At 36.9% G+C, this 26,101-nt stretch overlaps 1 protein-coding gene across 1 annotated transcript in view; it reads left to right on the forward strand.

Moving 5' to 3' along the window:
* The window catches only part of Csrnp3 (cysteine and serine rich nuclear protein 3), a 183,238-nt gene extending 160,246 nt beyond the window's left edge, over nucleotides 1–22,992 (forward strand). The window contains exons 5-7 of the mRNA XM_047545890.1: nucleotides 4,458–4,717; nucleotides 17,818–18,114; nucleotides 20,358–22,992. Of these exons, the coding sequence (XP_047401846.1) occupies nucleotides 4,458–4,717; nucleotides 17,818–18,114; nucleotides 20,358–21,404 (1,604 nt within the window). The 3' untranslated portion in view covers nucleotides 21,405–22,992. The remainder of the gene's footprint in view (nucleotides 1–4,457; nucleotides 4,718–17,817; nucleotides 18,115–20,357) is intronic.
* The last annotated feature ends 3,109 nt before the right edge of the window (nucleotides 22,993–26,101 follow it).

Here is a 26,101-nt window from a genome sequence, read left to right on the forward strand (position 1 = left end):
AGAGTGCTTGCTTTACTGGGTGGTACTAGAAATATTGTCCAATTTTTATTTTTTGGTTTGCAGATTTGTCTCTGTTCATGAATTTTTTCCTTATATAATTTATAGTACAAATTATTTTACCTTATTTTCCTACATTCTTACCCTGGCACTGTGAATTAGTCCATTTTCCAAATCCCTTATCCATTCATTTTAAGTATTTATTAGGATAAATAGCTTCTGCAGATAGCTAATAGGAATGACTCTGTACCATCTATTCCTTTAATTTGCAAAGACCAATATTACCTCTCTGATAGGTGATCATTTTATAGGAACATCAATATGACCGGATGTGCTGACCATGTGGTTGTTCCCAAGAGCTGTGTTCTAGTACACCTAAATGTTTTTATTTCTGTGGTTCCACTGAAAGAAAAGGAGTTGAAAGGCACTTAAAAATTGGTATGGAATATGAAATACTAATTATTTTTCAAAGCAGTAATGAAAGCCATATTCTCCTCTCCTTTTTTCTTGCTCTTGACCTCACAGTAGTAAAGCTAACACTGAACTTTGTAGATACACAAATTAGAGTTCAGTCATTCTGCAGAGGGCACAAATTACTAGGTAGGTATTTTATCAGGGCAGTTTCAGATTCCCTAAGGCACATGTGCTGAATGAATTCAGTTTGTTTTTCTAGGGTTGAAGAACACAGATTCTTTTTTTATGACTTCATTTTGTGATGTTAGTCAAAGTGGAGCCTGGAGGCAGGAGATAGTTCAGAATGGCCCATTCCAGTGCTCTGATTCAATCATCAGAAGAGAGTTGTGGGTAGCTCCTAAGTTCAAGAAAGCCACACTTTAAATACCCTCAGAAAGCTGATTTTACAGTATTTGAAAGCCTCTCCTTTGAATATATTGCATAGTCTTTGGGATCATTGTTTTTGCAGTGCTATTTATAATATGCAAATGTTAAAACAAGCACAGAAGAGCATGTTTGAATGCTAAATCTTAGCAGATAGGAGGAAACCCTATTCCTGCATGCTTCCACAATGTAAGCCCTGCCAAGGACACAGCTAAAGAGCTCCTGCTTTCTGCCACTACTGTCATCCTCAAAGCCTCAGAGCATCACCTCTGCATTCTGGCTTTTAGTGAAAGGGTCATTTGACATTTTTGGATGGGTTACAGAGATTTATCCAAAAGGATGAAAAATTCTTACAATATAAAAGTATACATATAGATCTTACTAAATTACTTAAAAATAAATTTGTCTACAGTGCCACTAATGGTCTAAACAATAAGTAATAACATTATCAGAGGTGTTTATAATAATTGTCTTAAGTGAGCGCATTAAAACCTGTTCCTTTGTCTGTAAATTTATGCTTTGAAAGATAATGTCTTTAAGGCATCCTTTCTATGATATCAAGAGCAACAAAGATGGAAGGTTATCATCTAAGCACCAGAGGTTATTCCTAGCCTCTTCCTTGTATAGTGGTGACAGATGAGGTTGTCAGATCTGGTGGCAGATTACTGGACAGATTGTTGAATTTTGCTTCCTATAGTGATCTTTTTGCATTTTGACAAATTCTTCTCTGTTTCAAGATTACTTAAACATACAGTTATGAAGCAGATCAGAGCTTGTAAATCAAATTCAAAAATTGTCTCTGCTGCCAGGAGTGTATTTTTTAATGAAAATATACACAAATGAATGGGTAAATTATGTCCATATTTGAAAAGATTTGTTTTCTGTCAATCTCTTCTGGAGAAGTCAAACAGTAGAAAAGAGGGAAAGTTGAGAGAACTGAATTTTTATCCTAATGTCATAATTCTCCTACTCTAATCTGCTGAGTCTCTTCATTCTGTTGGAGTTTCTCATTAATTGATTGGGAGCTATAGGCAGGAAAGCATTCCTGCCTGATTTTTCACTGATGTATTCCAACCATCTGGAAAGGGCATTACACATGGTAGATGCTCAGTTTATATTTATTGAAGAAACAAATCCACAAAATGAAGTTAATCCTAGCAGCCTCTCTATATTTGCCTTGATTTTATGGTTGGAAAATGAGACAAAGGAAATTGTAGCCCCTTGAAAGAATATTCTTAGGTAAATCCAAAGCGATACTGTAGTGACTTTTATTTCACTGCTTACACACTCTCCAAATCAAGGTCATCTTTGAAATCAGCAGCAGTTGGCATCTACCAAGAAGGGGTATGCAACCAGGTCTCCATCTACTAATCAACATTAGGGTGGCTTCAAATTACAGTGACATGGTGCCTGTGACATGTGCACTGGGCTAGTGAATCCGTTTTGTCACTAAATGACCTTGGCCATGTTATTCAACCTTTAGTGACTTAATTTCCTAGAAATGCAGCCACAAAAAATATCAACTCAAGGAGTCGTAAGGATAAAGTGAAACAATTCATATAAATTCTTTGCATGGTAAAACCCATAAGAAGTACTCCATAAATGTTAATGTATTAATTACTTTGGCATCCAGGAATTGCTTCTCAGTTCCTTGCTTCTTTCTGTCTTTTTTTCTGCTTGAGCCATGTGCATTAGTTTCCTGAGACTGCCATTAAAACAGAACCACAAACTGAGTGACTTAAAACAAGAGAAATCTCTTTTCTCACAATTCTAGATGCTGGAAAACCAAAATGAACATGTTGGCAGGATCATGCTCCCTCTGAGGGAATGACTTTCCCTTTCATATTCCAGCTTCTGGTAGCCACAGATACGCCTTAGCTTTTGGCGGCATAATCCCAATCTCTACATCCCTCTCCTCACGGCTTTCTCTCTCTGTCTCTTCCCATTATCTTCCCTCTCTCCATGTCTGTGTCCAAATTTTATCTTTTTATAAGGTCAACAGTCATATTGGATGAGTGTTCACACTAATGAATCCATTTTAATTTAGTTTCACCTGTAAAGGCTCTATTTCCTAAGGAGATTACATCCTGAGGTACTGGGGTTTAGGATTTGAATATATCTGGGGGTGGGAAGGGAGAATCAGTCCGTGATAGTGTGATTCTATTTCTTTCTCCTTAAGTGTGCCTTTCCTTTTCCAGTAGGAATATCTCTCAGGTTTGGAATTTTGGAGTTTATGTTTAATTCTGAAACTAATGATAAATAGAAGTCACTCAAAGCCCCTAGCCTGGGTTACTTCACTAAAAAATAAAAGGAGTAGTAGGCCCATTGATGTCTACCATGTCTTCCAGCTCCAAAGGTCATGTTGATAATACGACTCTCTTTCTCAACTGTACTGTGTACCTCAACTCTCCTTGATGCTCTGCGAATTCTGTGTATTTTTGCTATCCTTGTAACTAATAATAAAGGTTTTGATCCTCACCACAAAAAAGTATGGAAGTTAATGGATATGTTAATTAGCTTGATTTAGCAATTTTACAATGTGCACATGTATCAAAACACCATTATTGCACACAATAAATATAATTAATTTTTGTTATTTAAAAAATAATTAAGGGCTGTGGTTGTGGCTCAGTGGTAGAGCACTTGCCTAGTATGTGTGAGGCACTGGGTTCAATTCTCAATACCACATATAAATAAATAAAATAAAGGTCCATTAGCAACTAAAATTTTTTTTCAAATAAAAAAATAAATGATAAAAAAGAAAAAGTTCTGAAATACTTATGGCATTTGCAATTTTCAGTACTTGGATTAAAATTCCACTGTCTATAATGCTGTTTAAAGGGGTGTTATTTTGTTTTTGTTAGTTTAGGTTGTTAATATATCTGAGTAGTGCCAGTGAGTCATTGTGAATTTTTATTGATTTTTAAAAAAATTTTTTTAAATATTGCAAACAATATATCTTTATATACACATTAATTATACATTCTTATGGGATGCAGTGTGACATTTCAATACTCGTACACAATGTATGATTTTCTGATTATGGTAATTGGCATTTCCACCTCCTTAAGTATTTATTGTTTCTTTGTCTTGGGAAACTTCCAACTCATCTCTGCTAGTTCTGTAGAAAATATATAATAAATTGTTGGCAACAATTATCACCCTATTATGCCAGAGAATATTAGAATTTATTCCTCTCATGTAACTGTATTTTGGTAAACAGTCAAATTTTTTTAATATCAAACATCTCCTTCTAGAAACAAGATTGAAGGTATGAAGGTTTGTATTTTGTCTTTTCTGATTATAATACAATACAATTTGTGTAAAAATCATAAAACCAAAATGCAAGGAATTAGGGGAAATGAGAAATTAAGTTCTGCCACTAATTCACAAATATGTAGGCAACATTTCTGAAAGTTTGTTTGGACTACCATTATAGAAACACTTAAAAGTCTACTCTGCCATAGATCAAAAAAGCATACGAAAGGAAATTTTTTTTTTTTAGAGTCTGCAAAGGCCCAAAGTGTTGAGCATAAATAGACTCAAGACCAAGGGGCATTTTCTTCAGCGCAGCCAAGAACTGTTACCATTGGTGTTGACCGGATTTTTTCTTTCACTTCCAGCTTCCTCCATTCTCAAAAGGGAGAAGCGGCTGAGAACCAAGAATGTGCATTTTAGTTGTGTCACCGTGTACTACTTCACCCGGAGGCAAGGCTTCACAAGTGTGCCCAGCCAAGGGGGCAGCACCCTGGGGATGTCTAGCCGCCACAACAGCGTGCGCCAGTACACCCTTGGCGAGTTTGCCAGGGAGCAGGAGAGGCTGCATCGGGAGATGCTGAGGGAGCACCTCAGGGAGGAGAAGCTGAACTCTTTAAAACTAAAGGTAAGAATCATAAACTCACTTTTGCAAAACTCCACAATAGCAATTTGAGTAAACCTTTTTCCACAGTCATAGATGGAACTGCATTTTACATGACAGACTGCCTGCTGAGCCATATTTTTTTTAAAGCAAAACAGTATCATTGATTCATTTACTTCACAAATATTTACTATTGAGCATTGCTAGATCACACAACTTGTGCCAGGGGGCTAGTGGGTAACCAAAATTAGATGTAGTTTCCTCTGCAAGAACTTACAGACCAATAGGAAAGGAAAATATTAATCAAGTTGTCAAATGAAATCAAACTTTTTTTTTTTCCATTCAGTGCTATAAAGGAAAGTTGTAAAGCACTATGAAAGTGTATAACAAGAAATTCATGTGGTCCAATAGGTCAAGAAATGCTTCCTTGAGGAAGTGAAATGAAAATCTGAAGAGGTAAATAAACAGAGAATTGGCAGGAATGCCAGGCTTCAGGAAAAGCCAGAGATGCCTTGTACTAGGAGGAAACAGTGAGCACACAGAGGTTTATATGACTGGAGCCGAGGCAAGAATAGTAAAGTAGCATGACAGAGGTGGATTGGGTTTTGTAAAACATAGTAAGGCATTTTTTTCCTCATCATCTTAAGGAAAATCAAAAGTCAATAGTTTTAAGCTCAAGGTTGGGGTGCTAAAATGTGATCCAGTTCTCGTAATGTGTGAGACTAGTTTGGGGCAGGAAAGGCCATGCTGGGGGAGGAGGGGACCTAGGCAGTTAGGAGGAAACTCAAAGTCTAGGAGATAGGTGATGACAGGTTAGGTTAGACTGAAGCAGGGGAGAGGAAGAAAAAGGGATAAAGGAGAAAACTAGGAAGTAAAATCAACGGTGCTTAATGAGGGGTTGAATTTGGAAGGAAGAGGGAGGGATAGTCAGGAATGACAATTACATTTCTGGCTTGCAAAATGGAATGGGTGTAAGTAATTGTATTGTTTGCTGGGATAGGAAATGACAGGCGACACAGGAAGATGCACAGATTCCCGGATGGTGGGTTTGGATAATGAGATCTCTCTTGGACATACTGACTTTGAGAGGCTTTTGAGTTTTCAAGAGGTGTTGGGAAGGCACCTAGGTAGAGATTCCTGTCCTTGAGTCACTTTAGAGATTAAGTGGAGAGAAATAAAGAAATTCAGAAAATGTCTTCTGTCAACTCAGAGGCTTTTATGTTTGTATGGATCCATCACCCTATCAATATGTAGGAATATTCTGGCATCACTATCTAGTGACAAAGTAAAATATTTTTAGGTAATCCAAGGACTTTAAAAAAAAAAAAAGGGTATTCAGTAAATGCCTAAAGTACTATAAGCCACCTGTTACTTTAATCTCTATGTGAAATCAATCAGCAGAGATGTGGTATGTTTTGAAACACCTTATTTTTTATACATTTTGCAAGTCGTGTATGTGCCTTGTTCCCAATTGCATGGCAAAGCAATCACTTAAATTAAACCTGGCATAACCTAGCCCAGAGCATGTCTTATATTTCCTTTGCCAGTATTTCAATGAACGTCCCTTCAGTTTTTCTAATAGCAATACACCATTATTTCGTGATTTATGATAGCTTTTAATGTACCTTAATTTAGTAACAGTTATCAAATTTGTTTCTGAAATCCATTCTCTACCTTTGTAACCCACTACAAACCTCCTCTGCAAAGAGTGAAGTCATTCTCCAAATTCAAATTTTCGTGGAAAAATAGTAATGGTAGATAATCATTAATGATTTTTATTTGTCACTATCTTATAAATATTGTTTAATTTGATCCTCACAGAAACCCAGTGGGATAGGTAAATTATCAGAATATGTTTACAACTGAGGAAAAAGAAAAAAACAAAGACATTAAGTAATGGGCTCACTCAGAAAACTGATTGTATTATCTTGTTGCTTCCTATTCTTAAATTAATTGATTATCCCCTATAGGCATTGGGGGAAAAAAAATCTGTGTACCTATGGGGTGGAGGTCATCCTCCTCTGGGGTTTGATAGTGTATACAATGGTTTTTAACAGCTGGGAGACTTTATATGAGAACCAGAAGATTGACTGTGATGAACTTTTCAGATGCTTAGTGCATGTGATGGACATGAGGGGAAGCCACAAACCTACAGCATCCTTCCTCCATATCAGGCAGTGATATATCTGGTACATATCTGATATATTTGTATACAGATACTTCCATGCCTTAAAAAAAAAAAAAAAGCTAAAGAAGAAAAGAAGAAACAACAAAGAACACCGTATTATTGATTTATTTTTAAAATAGTGCTTAGTGTCGGAAGTTGGAGGCAGCCATCTGAGTGGATGTCATATGTCAGTTTGCTATTAATAAGGGGAAACATTCAGTTTTCCTTTTTGGCAAAGATGTAAACAAAACACATTTGGTTTTCATTGCTACTTCCAAATGAATCCCAAGCTAAAGGATAACGGGATTCTGAAGTGATCTGAGCTTAGCCTCAATGCATTTGAAATATTCAGAAACACATGGTACATGAAGTTAAAATATCACAGCAATGTGGACCAGTTGTCTCAAAAATCTGGGATGAATTAATGGAGAAAAACTTGTATATTTTAATTGAAATTCCTCTAGCATATTAACTTTTATGATTAAAAAACATTATTGACTGTACTTGTCTGAGATCTAATTGTACAAAATCTAAAATTAGTTATCCAAAACATTAGGAATCTAAAAATTTCACTCTGATATTTAAAATTTCATTACCTAAAATGACATTTGTTTTGAAGCATATATTCCTCTGGGATAAGTAAGACAACAAATGTGTCTACATTGATTCCATTATTTTGCTCTAGGCAGAGGATCACTGGTACAGAAGAGGGATCCAAAGTGGAACTCAGGGATTGTTGGAGCCAAACTTTGCCCCCTTGGATTTTTCCTGAGATGATCCTCTGGGAGTTACTATCTGTTGAGTAAGGGCAGAGGGGAGGTAGCATCTGACAAGTTAAACATTACCAATTCCTCATGAGAGAGCCCAGGCAAAATGCCAAGGGACACTCACTGGGTTGGAACTGGATAGCTTCCCTGCCACTTATTTAAGAACCAACCATCTTAAAAAATAAAGGAGATTTCCCTTTCACTATTTCTTCCTGTTTTTCTGGGACATCTTTACTGAGTTCCAGTTAGGGGAATTATTTATTCAGTGTTTCTTCTCCCAGTGATGCTTTAATAAAGAAAAATGACTAAAAGGAAAAATATACATACACACTTGTAGACTTTCCTCATAATAAATATTTTGGAAACAAAATAAGAATAGAAATTTAGATTTTGATTGTAAAATTGCTTCTTATTTAGTAAGTCATCTAAGTTAGGTATATATATATATTGAGAAATCATATATACAATTATTTTTGTAGAACAAATCCAATTCTATTCAGGGGACTTAAGTGTGTCTTTTTTTGTTGGTGGTGTTGATGTTTTAAACATTGTCTATAAACAACTAGTGAGAAAAAAAACTGAATGAATAAAATGCATGTTCCTAGAAGAAATAACTAGCTGTGGATTTCTAAATTACAGAGCACAATTTTCTTTCTCTGTCAAGCCCATTCACACATGTCATACACTTCACAGTAATCAATGCAGTCATCTTAATACTATACTCTTTTCCAAATTAAGTGCTTAGATTTCATCATCGGCACCACATTGTTGAACAATTAAATTAGCTTTTACTTCCATTTCTCATGTATCTGTAAAATGCATTAGGCAACCATTTGTAAGTAGGAGGCTTGGCATTCGCATTGCCTCTGGGTTCTATCTTACTGGATTCTACTACCTTATTCTAAGAAATTTAATTTAGGTTCCACAGCTTTGACTTCCCTCTATTTCTCAATGATTTTGCAACCCAGGTTGTTCTTACTTTGCTTTCTGAGATTAAAGATCTATCCCTATTCCTGTTACCAAATCCAATAGCTTCCCAGAGTTGTGCTCTTTTTTCAATTTCTCAGTTATGTAGTCCTTGAATAATGCATGGTTGCTGTCTCCCCTTTCCTAACTAAAAAATAAATGAATAAGTTCAGATTTTAACTCATACTTTTATGACTAAACTCTTAAACATCCCTATGTAAGTCTTTAACCCCATATCTGAGATTTATGACTGTTTTATTTATTAAGCAACTTAATTCATGCAACATTATAATTTTCTACTCCACCTCCAGCCCTCCCCCTTGTATCTCTTCAAAAGCCTTGTGATTAGTCCTCCAGGTAAAGATCTTAAATGTGCTGAGAGATGAAAGGGAATAGGGACATGTGAAAGATGATTGAATGACATCTCAAACCCATAATTTCAACACTTTGGGATGTGTGCTTTAAGAAACTACTCTGTAATTCTTTACTAGATATGTCTTTGTCTTGGGTCAGGGTATTTTTGAACTCCATTTATCCTTACAGAACTTCTCTGTTAGACTCTATAGCAATTACTTCAGAGCATACTTGTTGTCAAAGCTTCCAGAATGAATCCCTAAGTAGAGGCCTGCTTCAACACCAAGTGGAAATCTTTGCTGTGTCAAATACTTGCACTACCATACATACAACCTGTTCTGAAAAGTACAGAAAAAATATACCTAACCAAAGTGATGGGGACTAGTTGGGTGGAATTCAGCCTGGTACATATGGAATACATTTAAGAATATGTTTTTTCAGCACATCACTGGCATTTTATTTGGAAAGGTACAATTAGACTTATGTAATCAAATCTTTGCATTCTTCCTATATAAGAAACATTGATTTTTTTTTTTTTTTTTTTTTTTTTTTTTTAGTTCAGGAAACTCAATTGCATTGATTCTCCTGGTTTAAATGTAGGGACATCCAGTGGTGTGTTGGAGCCAGCTTGCTGAAGTTGCTTATTATTGTGGATTATATACATCTCTTCCCAACAGAAGTTTGAAATTGGCTATGAAGGCAGTATGTAAACCATGAAACTTGGCAAACACAACAAAAATTATAATATTTTTAGAAGTATAGATTGTTAAATATTTAGCAGCATGCTACTGGGTTCCTCCTGATTTATTATCCACCACCAAAAGAGGAAGTGTTGGTCTAAACCACAAGGAAGGATAAATGAATTTATAACTTATCAATATTTTTTAGCCATGTGTCTTATATGTTAATATTATCCTTTCTGGTGATTTTTGCAGTAATATGTATTTCAAGGAGTCCTTATGACTTTGGGTTGTTGGAATTAATTTGTTTTGTTTTGTTTATTTGAAATGGGGGTCTTTCTTTGTTGCCTAGGGTTCTAATGATTTTACTTCCTCAGCCTCCCAAGTAACCAGAACTACAGAGGCATGCCACTGTGCCCACCTCAGGTTGTTGAATAAATAAAACCTAAACAAGCAAAATATTCCTGGCTTTTCAAAGGCATAATTAAATTGTTCAAATTTGCCACCTACAATTAACAGTTAATGAAGTAGGAAATTATACTGTAAGATTTGACTGAATATCAAAGTACTGTGAATGTTTTCCTTAGATTGCTAGAGACCTTAGAGAGTGGGTCATCTGTCCAGCTAATACAACACAACCAAGAATTCCTTTTATTAGATATGTATCCTGTCCTCTCCAGCAGGTAATTGCACATCTTGGGAGACCCAGAGTACACTGCTCTTTTGAAGTAGCACATTTCAGTCATGCCTTTATTCATTAGAAAACTCTCCCTTACATTGAGCAACCTGCTGCTATCTTAGCACATCTTTTGACTCCAGTTCTACTCTCAAGACACATGGAATAATTCTTTATATTCCAAATTCCAAGGGTTTGAATATGGTGTTGATAGACATGCAAATATTTGAAGATAGTTTATGGGATTTGTGTGTTTCTCTTCTGTAGAATAAAGCATCCCTTATTCTTTCCATTTATCCTTTAGGGCATAATTTTCAGTTTCTTTGTTGCCCTGGTTTTCCTCCTCTGGATACAGTGGTATTTATTAATGTCTACCTCATAATAAGGTACTTGATCTGGTACCCTGGATGGGATCCATCCAGTGCACAGGAATGTGTTACATTATTCCAAGTTGTAGATGCTCTTTCCATGGATATAACTAAGGTTACAGTAGTTTTTGGTAGCTTGATGAGTTTGTTTGTTTATATTAAGCTGGTAGTAAGCAAAAAAGCCAAACAAACAAAAAAATAAAACAACAAGCAAACAAACAAAAACAATGAATAAACAAAGCTCTCTTCTTTTAAACCAAGTTTGCATTATGATGTAATTAAAATCTCATAAAACCTCCAGGGCTAGAACCCTCTTTAGTGCTGGAGAGTAGACAGCAATAAATAGGTTTTTTAAAATTTAACTTTAATGAACATGATATTGTCATCTGCATGTGTGATAAGCTTGCCTTTTAGGTCCTCATCCAGGTTATAGATTTAAAACTGTATTTCATAAGACAGGGTCAAGTTTGGGATATACTGTCAGAGTAGTGATCCTCAAGAGGAAAAGAAGATTTCCTACATCAACCCACTATGACCTCTACTGAAAATCTCTGCCAAGATGGGCCACTGGTACTGATAGGATATAAAGCTGCCACATCCCTTATTCCTGACCTCAGTGGTGGTGTAAAACAGGAGGAGCGTCACTCATGTTAGAGGTATTTTCACTGTTGAACTAACCAAAACTTCATACATCCAACCATACTCTTATTAATCAGTTTAATTCATCTTTCAATGAGAAGAGCAAACAAAATTTTGTCAGAACTCAGAAGTGAGAAATTCTCAGGACTAGATTTTTGTCTCAGAGATAAGAATAAGAAATTCTCAGTACCAAAGCACTGATTTTCCAACTGTGATTCATGAGGTCTGAAATCAGGGAACAGGTCAGCAGGCGCAGGACTCTGTGTACCTCATTCCTACTTTTATCTTTTATATGTTGAGGTTCTGCATGAAGTTCATTTTCAAAATGGATATTTTCTCTGCAGTGAACCCAGACAATAGTTTCGTATTCACTGCTTTCCTCTAGTCCATGTACTGAAACCATCTGTTTAAATAATTCTTTCTAGAATATTGTTATCCAGAATTAGCTTTTTTTTTTTTTTTAAACAATTCATTGCCATTTTGATCATCGTTTAATTCCTTTCCCCATGAGTCTTCACAGATGTTAGGCTGAGCAATCATAACTTCAAGCTTCTCCATTGTTCTAAAGCTAAATTGTCTGGGACTGGGGATTCTTATATAAAACAGCTGAGTGTGCTTTCATTGTCTCTCCACCTGATTTTTGATTTAAATCCTTCCTGACATGTCTCGTCTCCCATTTCTGGCTTGAATGTTTTCTTCCTTGAAAGAGACTATGGAATCAGAATAGAAAGTAAATAATTCTGCTTTGTGTCTTTGCTCATAGTCTTCTTTTTTTTTTTTTTTTTTTTTAAATCTAATTCTCTCTTCCTCCTTGCTACTTCTATAACCTGCACATATATTTTGATGCTCTTGCTACACTAGGTCATATCTGTTACATGATCTCCCAAGCACACTGGAAGTTCCTTAGATGGTAGAACTGTCATGCTTTTATAAATCTTGGTACCTAGTACAGAACCTGGCAGTATAGTGTAATGATTAAGAAAATTCATTCATTCCAAAATATTTGTTAACCGATCACTATGAGACTGGCAATTATCAATGTACCAGAGATACATTAGTGAGCAAGACAGACCATCTCCGTTCTCAATATGTTCATAGGATGATAGGGGAATTATACATGAAATTGACTAATGTATTATGGCAAAGTTAAGGAATGAGTAATACCAGTTAAATGCAATTCAAAATTAATGAATTGGGTGAGAAAATGAAAAGAATAGCATATTATTTCAGTCAACTTTGGCCAGCTTCTCCTGACACCATCTCGATTAGTAAAACCACGTCCACATGATCAAAAGATAAGTACCCAAAGCAAATGTTGACTGATGAGGTGCCATTTCTTCAGCTTGCCCTTTTTTCCCCTCTTTTGAGCTCTTGTTCTGTGTGACTGAATCATACCTTTTATTTCTGACTGAGCTAATTCTAAGGAAACGTGCACTACTCTTTATCTCCTACCCCGTGCACTGAGATAGGCTTTGGGAATGTGGCTGGAACCTAATACTGTTTTACTTCCATCTAGATTTTCTACTGTAACTCTTAAGACTTTTTTATCCCAAAATGATCTTGCCAACCAACCTCATGCTTTGAAGCTAAATAAGCCTTAGCTTGATGTTCAGTACCATCATGAATTAGGTACTCAAGGTAGACTTTGGTAAATTACCTTCCCCATGCTCCAGTTTTCCCAACTACAAAAATATACTTCATAAGATTGTTGTACAAATTAGGTGAGATGATTTATACAAAGTATGAAGCTTAGCACTTGGTATTCAACATGTGGTGGCTCAGGTCTTCTTCAACAGCATCACCTTTGTTACAATAGGCAGTAATCAGTGTTTGTGGAACTGAATTCATTTTGCACATTCTTATTACCACTCTCATTTTTACATGTGCTCATAATTTTTTTAAGTAGCAGGAGATTTTACTACTAAATATACAACTTCACTGCTGAGATGAATTGGATCTATTTTCATGTTTTGTTTTGTTTCCTTATTTAGCATTTTAGCCAATCTACATTTTCAGTATTGTTACCCTCTCAGTAATCATTTTGCATTGAATTGGTTATTTGGGAGCACTTAATGATAGTCTTGGAGTCATCCCACTGAAACTTACAATAATAAATCCTATTCCTTAGGTGTGTATGCCTGTGAAAAACTGTGTACTGTGTACTCTTTTGGGTTTCAAAAATTGCTTTCTCATGCTTATCAGTGGGTATAATTTTACACAAGTAAGATGTTTGAATTATATCTGTCTAAAGCAAGTTATAGTAATTTAATATGTGGAGGGAGGCTAGGCAATTTTACCCAGTAGCCCAAGAACCAAGTCTCATGTTCAATGTTATCTTTGGATCAAGGCAACACACACACACACACACACACACACACACACACACACACACACCTTAAGATCCTCACTGTGCAATACAGGTAAACAAATACACATATAGGAAAAATATGAGATAAAGATCATTAGATCAAATCATGAGTCAAGTTATTACTTATCACCTTTCAGTGGCTAAAGACAGATGAACAGGAGCTACTCTTTCTTTCTAGTTCTTTCTTTATGGACCAAGAAAGAGAATGATTCCACCCAAGTCCAATCATCTGTATGCTTTGTAGGTCAATAAATGCATCATGTTCCGCTGCACAGCAGGCCTCCTTGTTGCTCAGGGAGTGATACCATCTCTCTCTGCTGTTCATCTAACTGCCAGTCCACCTTCAGATTTAAGCTTCCTATGGAAGTTTTCCCTTTTCACTCCACTGCCAGCCCTACCTGTAGGTGCCCATCATACATACTCTCAAATGCTGTGTTCTCCCTAAGCTAGGAAATCCTTATGAACTGGTTTAAGATTTCCAGATTCCTTGACTCATTATTCGAGTCCATTAAAATTAAGGTCTCTGTCATATATACCACATACCTAGTGACTGATACAAAATAATCATTAAAGGCTATTCAGCTATTCAATAAATATTAATTATATAAAAGAATACATAATTATATATGTATACATATACATATGATAGTGTTAGGAGCGCAAGCTCTAAAGTCAAATGTCTTAGATCATGACTTAACGTACTCTCTCTACTTGTGATGTTGGGCATGTTATTTAGCATTCCTGTGCCTCTGTTTCCTCATCAGTTAAATGGATATAATGATAGTATATATCACATGAGATTTTTGTGTTGCTAAATGAGCTAATCATGTAAAGTATTTAGAACAGTTTCTGGCACACAGACTCAAAACTGTTATTAATATTATTATGTCTCATACCTGTTTCTGTCACCTCTTTCACCTCTACCTCCAATTTTTCTTTCTTTCATATGCATATATATGTAGAAACAAAAGCAGATTTAAAGGCCAAGATTATTTGATAGTGCCCTAAACCACATTTTTTACTAATTTTCTTTGAACATTATTTTTGGAGAAAGAACACAAAGTGAGAAATGGTCCAAGTCCTAGATTGAAGATTTCTACCTCAAAAATGGGTATGCATTTGAAAGTACAGGTTACAAGGTATGTTATTTTATAGATGGAATAGCTTTTTAGACACATTGTGTTTGATTCAATGTTAGACTCCCAGCATTGTGTTAGGTACCATAAGAAACTTATAATTTACGAGATGTAGGGAGAAGCATATTGAAATAGGATACAGGGAATTATGTTCTATAAGTATGTCCTGAAGAGAGCAAAATGACTCTGAGCTTCATTGATGCATAAAATAAGGAGGCTGCTTTTGATGAACTAAAATCTGAAATTTTAATTATTCTATTTTGAGATTGGAAAAATACATTTAAAGGTAGCATTCATGCCAGGAGAGAACAAATGTTGTTCAACATGAATGTTCTTATGCGTGGAGATGGACATGGAAGCTGGCATGAGTAGTTAAGTCAATCCTGGAAGACTCCCTGAATTCCTTTACACCAGATCTTGAGAGCATAACAGGTGTGAATTGGTAGACGAGAATAGGGAACTCTTTGACTTTTTGTCCTATTGCTCCCATATGGGAAGATACATTAGGAAATAACATTTTAGTACTCCAATATTAAAGAGCATTTAAACTCCATAGTTTGGGCCTGGGTTTTAAAGAAACCAGTGGGCACAATCTGTCTATGCAAGGGCATAGTAGAGAAAGTCTCAAAGGCAACACCAACCAGGAACCATGACAAGAGGAAGATAAGCCAATTGACCAGTCTGAAGTAGAATATTCTCAGTCTTCATAAGAAATGATGCTGAAGAGTTGAGCAGAAAACCTTGCCAGAGCACTTCAACACTAATGTGCGATTCTAAAACTCTAGATTTAAACCCTTATAGGTTATTGAACAAGAGGGAAAACAGTTTGTAGCTATATGTGAAGGACTTTTAGATTCTTACTTGAATCTGTATTTTAAAATGAAATTACAATAAGTGAATAATTATAATTCTAGAATGTGTAAATGAGAGATGCAGATTTTATTTCTAAAGACAGTTATATTTGGAGTAAACTGTATATGTCGTCTATTTAAGATACATGTTTGTTTCTTAGTTCTTAGACGCCAATTGGTTGTTTATGTTGCCTTAAAATTTTTCGTGCTTTTACATAGTCACTAAAATCTTACTTTTTCTTGATTTTTAGATTTTATGTGTTGTCTGATAACAACCATTATTATTTTGTACATCTAAACCCATTGATATAAGTTGGAGATCTCACTGGTGTTATAATATTACCAATTATACCAGGAAGCCTAAATATTGTAGAACATGGAGATGAAGTGGGGAGGAAGTATTAAAATGAGTCATACTAGCCAAGTGCTGAGTGTCTACATGTGCCATGGACTCAGAAGCTTGCTGAGGTTCACATAAGCAAGCCAAGAATTAATTAAAATAAATCTATTGCCACAAAGTGACAAGATGGGAAAGGGAACACTCTCTACTTGTTCATGCAGCTTTGCCTGTCACAGAAGATTGAGCATGTGAGGCAATTATACACTTGAATTTCTTAGAAAATCGGATCTTACACATAGAAATGTGCAACTTGTTAGTAAGAATTAACAAAAGTGATAACCACCACCAATCCAAGTAACATCCTCGTAATGAATGTCACAGTTTAACCAATACACATGTATACAAAGAAATTGCCAAGGGAAGAAATGAACTGAGGATCATACCAAGAAACATAGCCCAGTAAAGGGGAATGTCCACCTTTGTAAGATTATAGATTTAAACTCTGAAATATAATTCAGTAGTTTTTGAAAATACATCTCAGGGACTCTTAGTAATGTATTTGAATATGCACTTGATACTGTGGTGATTCCTTGGTGAAAATTTCTCTACCAGACAGCAAAGTTCAATATTCTATTTGTTCTTTAATACATTCACAGTTGTCCATCTTGAGGATTTTTTACAGTATTAAATATTATTGGACATTTCCCTATGAGGATGAGAGAATGGTGTCTAATGGCACCAGAGTATTTTAACTATTAATGAATGAACTGTTAAGATTACTAGGTATGGTAATAGTTATAATGAATGAAATTTAGAAAGTAATAAATTTTTTAAAATTAAAGAACCCAAATAGCTTCTCCATTTAGTTCTTCCATGCTTTATCTCTTACGGATTTTCTGCATTTTTTTCTGCTCCTAAGAATAAATATCGTGTTGATATTCAGAGTAAACTTTCCTTTCTAAATATTTTTTTATGAAGGAAACAATATGTGGTGGTATAATAGTCAGAAATGAAATACTGATTCAGGACTTACTGATGGATGAGATTAATTTAGAAAAGAAATATAAATAGCAGTAGAAAACTCCTGGGTATTTGAGGCTTGGCTGTCCACATGAGCTATTATGCAGAAGGTATGTCTTTGGGCAAAGGTTCACCTGAACTCCTTTGGGGGCCTGGCTTTTTGTTTCAGTGGTCAGCTCGTAAGCACTGTCCTCTATGAGTGCACTGACCTGAGTGATTACTTCATATCAAGTCTTCATCCTTGGAATGTTCTCTAGGATAATCATGTTTATAATCCCAATAGCATAACACAGCACAACTTTGTTTCCTGCGTACATGGTTTTGCTGAAGTCCAAAAGTCAGAGTGATTATCTCAAGGACAAGATGTTTGCTGACTTAAGTTGGTGATGGCTTCCACTAAGATGCTGTCATCTCTGAACCAGGACATGCTTATTCTGACATCAGAGCTACCCATTTTGAACTGAGTCTAAGGACAGCATCTGGAACCTTTGGTCTTTTTCACAACATTCTGACTCAAGCTCTAACAGTATCTACTAACTGTAGGAGATTGAGAGTTCCAATTATCCATCTTTTGTGACCAGTACATTTTTAAAAGCCCATAGTTTCCATGCCTTGGTTTTCCTTGTTGTGACTTCTCCTAAGGAGAAAAATAAAAGCAATGATTGAACTCACGCACACAATATGGTTACAGGGGCATGATGATATATACCAACTGGTTCTCACCAAGTGCTGAGGTGGGGACTTTGGACCCTCTTGAGCTATTTCTCTTTATGTACTTCCTTGTGTTTCTAGATGACTAAGAATGGCACGGTAGAATCTGAGGAAGCTAGCACTCTTACAGTGGATGACATTTCCGATGATGATATTGATTTGGACAACACAGAAGTAGACGAGTACTTCTTTCTACAACCCCTACCAACAAAAAAACGAAGAGCCCTGCTGCGAGCCTCTGGGGTGAAGAAGATTGATGTGGAAGAAAAGCATGAGCTGCGAGCCATCCGCCTGTCACGGGAGGACTGTGGCTGTGACTGCAGAGTGTTCTGTGATCCAGAAACATGTACCTGCAGCCTGGCAGGCATTAAGTGTCAGGTAAGGGTGTGGATGTCGGAGCATCCAAAGACAAAGCATGATACACCACCCCATAAAGAAGTAGTGTTGCAAATAGCGTTTCCCATGTGGAGAGGAAAACTTGTAGAAAGGCAAGATGTGTAATTCAGGGAGTGAGAAATGTGAATTCAAGGATGTTCATAAAGTGCTTATATATGTGAAATATAATGTGAAAGGCAACCCAAAGGGCAGCTTGGATTCATTGGTTACAACAGCTTATTCTGGAAATTATTGACATTAGAGTTTGTATTTTCTGATCAATGCCTGTGGTGTGAAGTGATGATAGATTACAGGCGGTATGGACTAGCGCAAGCATTACTAGACTGGGATCTAAAAACCTAAATTGCACTCCTGTCTTTGCTATTTGCCAATTATATGAAATTGTCCAAGCAGGTGAACTTTGTGTGCTGTTTCTTCATCTTTAAAATGAATGGGCTGGACTAGGTCAGGTTGGCCATCTTATCTACTCACAGACCAAATCCAACTAACCACATGTTTTGTAAACAAAGTTTTATTGGCACACTGCCATTTTGTTTGTTTACCTATTATTTGTGACTAATTTCATGCTTCTGCAGCAGAGCTAAGTAGTAGCACAGAGACCATATGAACAAGAAGGCTAAAATATTTACACTCTTGCCCTTTTGGGGAGTGGGGAGTTATTGCAGGTACTCTGAGTTGCTAAGATTTCTTTAGTTTAAAAAAAAAAACAAACGCGTCCAGTGTCCTTATGCTGCAAAATTGGCTAGAAGAATACAGGGGGGAAACCTGGAAAGAGAATTTTGGTGTTTTTTTTTTTTTTTTTTTTTTTTTTCAACTTGGGAATATCCTTGTAAACACAGTGAAAAGCCTGCTTTACTCCCAAGAAGAGCCTAAAATTTGAGTTTATAGAAGTGTTGAAAAATGCCCCCTACCATTCTCACTTAGTTGACTACACTTTTAAAAACTTAAAGGTTAAAACTAATTAAAAGAGGAGAAAAGGCTTATCAACTCCTGAACTAAATGATTCCCCGGTCCCCATCCATCTCTAACATCATTGATGCTCTGCAATTAATTAGGTGCATTATTTTATGCAGAAACCGTTTTTTCAATAGAGTCATTCCTGAAAGTGAACGAGAACAGTTCCCCTTAGCTGAATATTGCTTAAGATGAACTCACAGAAAAAAGAGAGTCATAAGAAAATGGCTACAGATTCTGCCTCTGACATTTGCTACTACTTTTTAGTGGGAACAAGATAACTGCACTGAGCAGACAATCTCCTCTGTAGCACAGGATATTCCTGTATTTGGATAAGGGGGGAAGCAGGGCAAACTTTCTCTTGTCTGTACTTTGGTCTGCATACAGGTAGATTTGTAGAATATAAGATGGTTGGTAAGTATCTTAGGTGTACCTGTGGGTTTCCCAGAATTCCACTTGACCTTGTGGGTGAAGATGTCAGTCCAAAATCCTTGGTAAATGCAATCACTCTTTCCTTAGAGCCTATCACTCAAGTAGTTCTGAGATACTGATGTGATGTTCATCCCCTTCCCTTAAGAAGCTTGTCATCTAGTATAGTGGGAAGGAAAGGGGGAGACCATACCTAAGCAAGTTTGCCAGTGTGTGTACATACCCATTGAAACTCTGCAGTACAGGCACATTCACCTGTGGGCCAAGTTGAACTATCAAGAGTGAATTATAACCTTGCATGATGCTGAGTGGTGTCAATCTGGACATCTTTGGGAGAGAAGTTCATTTCACAATAAGCAAAGGGAAAAGAGTACAGGTAGGATGAGGAACATTGTGTAGGTTAGATTAAAAATGTCAGGTAGGAAGAAGTACTGTAAGTTTGTGTGTTTAAAATTGGACAGGAGACCTGGAATCCAGCAGAAGAAAAGGGAGATTATAGGAAGGTTAGAAGTATTGAAAAAATGAAAGCAAAATTAAAGGCAGAAAGAGAAAAGAAAAGTAGGAAAAGGAGAGGCACTGGAGGTGACAGGGTCAGTGAAATAAAAATGCTCACATATACCCAAAGTCTACTTTTATCTTGAATATAGGTTTAAAAACTACTTAACTCTTATGATTTAAGCCTTCATTTCCCCTTTTCATTTCTATTTGCAGTTTTATTATTATTTGCTCTGGCATAGTGGAATTAAGTGGATTACTTAATTCAAAGGGGTTCCTGGAAGGAACTAAATTTTTATTTGGCTTGTAATAGTTCCATGGTGCTAATCTGTGTTCTTCCTTCCAAGGTGGATCGTATGTCTTTCCCGTGTGGCTGCACTAAAGAAGGTTGTAGTAACACAGCAGGTAGAATTGAATTTAATCCTATCCGTGTCCGGACTCACTTTTTGCACACAATAATGAAACTTGAACTCGAGAAAAACCGAGAGCAGCAAATCCCCACTCTGAACGGCTGCCACGGTGAGATAAGTGCTCACAGTAGTTCCATGGGCCCTGTTGCTCACTCCGTAGAATATTCTATCGCAGAAAATTTTGAGATTGAAACTGAACCTCAGGCTGCGGTGCTGCACCTGCAGTCTGCGGAGGAATTAGATTGCCAAGCGGAGGAGGATGAAGAGGAGGAGGATGGGAGCAGCTTTTGCAGTGGGGTCACCGATTCCAGCACACAAAGCCTGGCACCAAGCGAGTCAGATGAGGAGGAGGAGGAAGAGGAGGAGGAGGAGGACGACGACGATGATGATAAAGGAGACAGCTTCGTGGAAGGTCTGGGCACTCACGCTGAAGTTGTCCCTCTTCCTTCAGTCCTTTGTTATTCCGATGGCACTGCTGTTCACGAAAGCCACGCCAAAAATGCTTCTTTTTATGCCAACTCTTCAACTCTGTATTACCAAATAGATAGCCACATTCCAGGAACTGCTAGCCAGATCTCTGAGAACTATTCGGAACGAGATACTGTCAAAAACGGTACCCTTTCGCTGGTGCCTTACACCATGACCCCAGAGCAATTTGTTGACTATGCCCGACAAGCGGAAGAGGCCTACGGTGCCTCCCACTACCCAGCTGCCAACCCCTCTGTAATCGTTTGCTGCTCCTCTTCCGAAAATGATAGCGGGGTGCCCTGCAATAGCTTATATCCCGAACACAGGTCCAATCATCCTCAAGTGGAATTTCACTCATACTTGAAAGGCCCTTCCCAGGAAGGGTTTGTCCCCACATTGAATGGTGACAGTCACCTTTCAGAGCATCCTGCTGAAAATTCTTTGAGCCTTGCAGAAAAGAGCAGATTGCACGAAGAGTGTATCAAATCTCCCGTGGTTGAGACTGTCCCTGTTTAGTAGAGCTTAAATTATTCTATTCCAGGACCAACTCTTCTCCTATTTAAGGAACTGTATTTAATTGGATTTCCTGGGCTCATCCTTGTTTAAACTGAAGACCAAGAAAACTTGGACTGTGATTAATCTTCCAGACTGTATTTTGTTTTCTCCTTTCTAGCTACACGACTGTGGCATTGCACAAATACAGTCACTATGGGATTTTAAAAGATTTCAGACTGTTTTGATAGAAAATGCTAAATTTTAAAAATGCATATCTCACAGTTGCCTACCTGTCAAACTGTGTGAAACCTGCCAAGCTGTGCAGAACAGAGCTCCAAGTTTTGGATTATCGGGCCTGTGCAAGATTGTTAACTAAGACTGGAAAATAATAAGATTTAGAGTCCTAATTTTCGATATATCTGAAGATGATGGTGACTTTTTAATGTTAAAAGTAATTATTGTAAGAAAAAGATTTGTTTCCTGTGTATTTTATTTATGGTAGTTCAGAAGTCATGTTTTGATGAAAAGGAACAGCAGCATGTTCATTCAAGCTGAAGATGCATAGCTAGCACCACAGAGCATGCCCACGTGGATTGCATCTGGAATCCACTCACGTTTTTATGATCCTGACTCATCAGATTTGCAGATACTTTCTTAAGGGTGAAATAGGCCTATTTTTGCTATTTTGGACAAATAAATGAGTCTATATGTGCAGGTCCTTACACAGTTTAAAGTTCAGAGTTAGGACAATCCTCTGGTGAGGGTCCAGTTCACTACCCTCCCTCAGCTGACTCCCAAGACGGAGGTAGAAGGAATTGCCTTTCTTTTCTAAACAGCATCATCTTGTTTCTTAGCTTGGACAGCACCTTTAAACTCCACCATCCCCTACATCAAAATGCACTTTAGTGCCCCTTCACGGTCCCTCGTGTGGGGTGGGGACTGAGAACTCTTTGAAAAGAAAAAAAAATTAATTAAAAATAAAACAAAGATCTGTAAGTATTCAAAGGTTCATAAAGTTAATGTAGAGGAATCATCCAATGATACTTATGAAGGAAAATGGCTTATTTTCCTTCACCACTCTGAGGACCTAACTTGGTAAATGCAGTGGAGGCTGAGGAAAGGTGGAAGAGACAGCCTCAGCTACCAGCCTTTTCTACAGTGTGATCCATCCATCTCTACACAATAAGTGTACAATGGGACTTCCACTTAGCGACTAGCTGATTGAAGGGGGGCCTCTACCCAAATACTCAACTAGGCCTTACTTTTCTGAAGCATTTTGATTTGACTTGCCTGGGACACTTAGCAAAACAGTCCAGAATGCATTGCCTACTCTCTGATTACCTCATATTCTCTTATTCAAGGGAATAGATAGAAATAAGACATGCACTCCCCACCTGCAGATTATCTGCACTTGGTTCATCGGAGGACTTCTAGGAAACCCTTTTCCTGTAAATCAATTTAGGTAACTAAATAGCGTGTTCTGCTTTTTTTTTCCCCCCAATGCAATATGATTATGCTAAACCTCTTTCATATTTTTGACCTTCTATTGTTATATCATTTCACATGATTTATGACTATTTGAAATATGGACATGCCTTGTTATCCAGTGACTGCATCACTACTTATTTTTATGTCTTTTAGACTTTAGTATTTAGAAATATGGATATAAATATATTGTAGAACTCAGTTTCTTAAAATATTATTTAATTGAACTTAAAAAAATGCTTGATTTAGAGAAAGTCCTCCAAATGGAAAATTTTCTATGAGAACTGGATGTGGGGAAAACATGTTTACTTGGCAGCTCTTCCACAGTGCAGTTGGTTCCTGCCCCTTCCCTACCCCACCACTGGGCCATTTACAACCATTATCATTAAGGAGCTTTGGGTTTGTCCTGGCGTAGTTAGCAGTAATGAGGACAGGGAGGTTCCTTTTGAATGATTAACCAGGGCTAATCAGATGGGATGGGGGTGCTCAAATCTTGATATTATATCCTGAGTTATCTGCAAGGTTATAGTTTTTTATTGCTTGATCTTCAATTTCTTTTCCCCCTACTGATACAATCTAAAGAGCACAGGCCCAAAGAGAAAATGACAAGAGGCTATTGTTTCTTCATACAAACACATGAACGAATTATGTGTTCCATGTTTACGGGACAGTTACAAGCTCTGGAAGTGCTACATGTGAAGCACTCTGAGGTTATTCTTTAAGCACTAGAATATGGGAGAGTAAGGAAAAACCAGCTCTGACTGGGGCAGAGTTGAAGGGTAGGATGATAGTCCTATTTCTGAATAGATAGATATTTTACCTTCAGTTCAGTTTCATTTTCACAAGAAGGTTTTTGGGTTTTTGGGTTTTTGCTTGGTACTGGGGATTGAAACCTGAGCTATATACCCAGCCCTTTTAATTTTTTTTTAGTTTGAGAAAGGGTCTCGCAAATTTCTGAGGGACTCACTAAGTTGCTGATGCTGGCCTTGAACTGCGTGTATTCCTGACTCAGCCTCCCTAGTCACTGGGATTATAGGTATGTGCCATTAAGCCCAGCAAAGAGTTACCTTTTTATGTTTGGCTGGGTCTCTGTTTTGTAGCTTTGTTCCCGAATGATGCCTACAAGAAACAGCTTTTTTCTTCTGTCTGTTCAATTGGTGTACAAAGTAACTGCCCTACCAAGACTTAGCCCTCCAACCATGACAATTTCTGTTTTGAATTTCCATGTACTTAAGCAACCCCTAAATATGTTCCACACATAAACCTATGTAATATGTACGCAGGTTATATATTTAAAAAATAATAATAACTCCCATATATTATACCTAAGTCACACACTCACACTCACCCACCAAACACAAGCTTACCACACACTAGAGAATGACAGATTTTAAGCAAGGGCCAGTAATGAGTACTCAGTTTTCCAACCCTAAAATCTGATAAGGTTTTATGATCTTGAAATAATAATTTAAAAACTGTTTGAAAATATTAGGTCAAAGTTGCAAATACTACTAATGATGGAATCATTTCATTGTTACTTCCCTTCAAAGAAAGGGAGCACAGTGTTCCGTCTGAAAATTTTTCCCGAGTAATAGTCATTCTATTCAATAAAAACTGCCCACATACCAGGAAAGTGCTATGGTTATTCTAAACTTTTAGAAGGGGGGATCAAGTTGGATGCAGCCAGTTGGGATACTTAAGGTCCTTGCACCATCACACAATAACCTGACCTGCAGCTGTTGTATGACCCCATAGTATACCTAACCAAATGAGAGTCTTTTTGACACACAGCCCTTACTCATTCACTTTCAATCGCAAAGCTTCCTGCTCCACACCCTGTTGTTTTAACTCCAGCCTTCTACCCTCAAATGGGGCTTAATTTCCAGTTATAATCCAGGTCAAACTGATTTGTAAGTCAAGTGGTTGGAGTAGCTTGCATTTCCTTTGTCATGCTTGATTTCCTTTTGGAGAAGGAAGTCAAAGAAAATTTTACTTAAGTTTTTCTCATCTCTTAATCACTAATCATTAAGACATAGGTAAAACCCATCTGTCACATATCTTTTGCTGATTGAATAATATAGTTACTTGTTGAAAGTCTGTGTTTTCTTTGTGATGCAGTTATATATTTTTCTAATTGTTCCAGCCACATATAAAATGGGAAATTATTATTTCTTCAAGTGATACATATATGGCACAGTAACACCCATACTCTAGGTGTCCACCCCCAAAACTGAGAGTTGTATAAACACTGGTCACAAATTAATCAAGAAGCAAAGAGATTGTTTTTATGTCCTTTGAAATTTTACACTATAGCAGATGACTTCTAGGCAAAATCTGGTTTTCATTAAGCAGAAAAATATATCATGATTTATTTCCTATAAATTGATAAATTGTTTTTTGGAATTTGTAATATATTTTCAACAAGTTTATAATTCTTTGGTCTTGATATTCAGAGTTTATTAAGCCAGGCGTGATGGCACATGCCTGTAATCCCAGTGGCTCAGGAGGCTGAGGCAGGAAGATTGCGAGTTCAAAGCCAGACTCAGCAAAAGTGAGGCACTAAGCAACTCAGTAAGACCCTGTCCCTAAGTAAAACACACACACACACACACAAATAGAGCTGGGGATGTGGCTTAGTGGTCGAGTGCCCCTGAGTTCAATCCCTGGTACCAAAAAGAAAAAAAATTATTAAATATCCACTTTTTTTTTCCAACAAACCTTTATTCAACACCTGCTATGTTAGAGCAACAGTCCTGGTTAGTAAAAATACTAGGTTAGCCACAAGTTCTAAGGGTGATGAAGGGTGAAATTATATAATTAAGCATATTCAAATTATTTTAATGTGGCTTTATAACATGATATTAGAAAAACTGACATCAATTCATGTCCAATTATATGCAAACTGCAACTAAAAGAATACTTCTTTTTCCTAAATTAATGGAATACACTAGATCTTCCTTCTTCCCTTTCCCCCATCTGAAATTGGTGAATTATATGTGGACTTCACTAGAACTGAAATCCCAGAAAGAGATTTTCAGCAAATTACTTCTTCTATGTAGACTATGTAAGTGATACTAAATTTATACCTGTAAACCCTTACCACACAGTTTCCTGCATAATCCAGCATACCTGTCAGGAAATTTTTGAAACTGTGTGAAGTACAGTCACTCTAACTTTTTTATAAACAGGCTATCAAAATAGGTTTCCTGTTCCAAATTTCAGAGGTATTGCCT

The sequence above is a fragment of the Sciurus carolinensis genome, chromosome 3 (genome assembly GCF_902686445.1).
Source record: "Sciurus carolinensis chromosome 3, mSciCar1.2, whole genome shotgun sequence".
Lineage (NCBI taxonomy): Eukaryota > Metazoa > Chordata > Mammalia > Rodentia > Sciuridae > Sciurus > Sciurus carolinensis.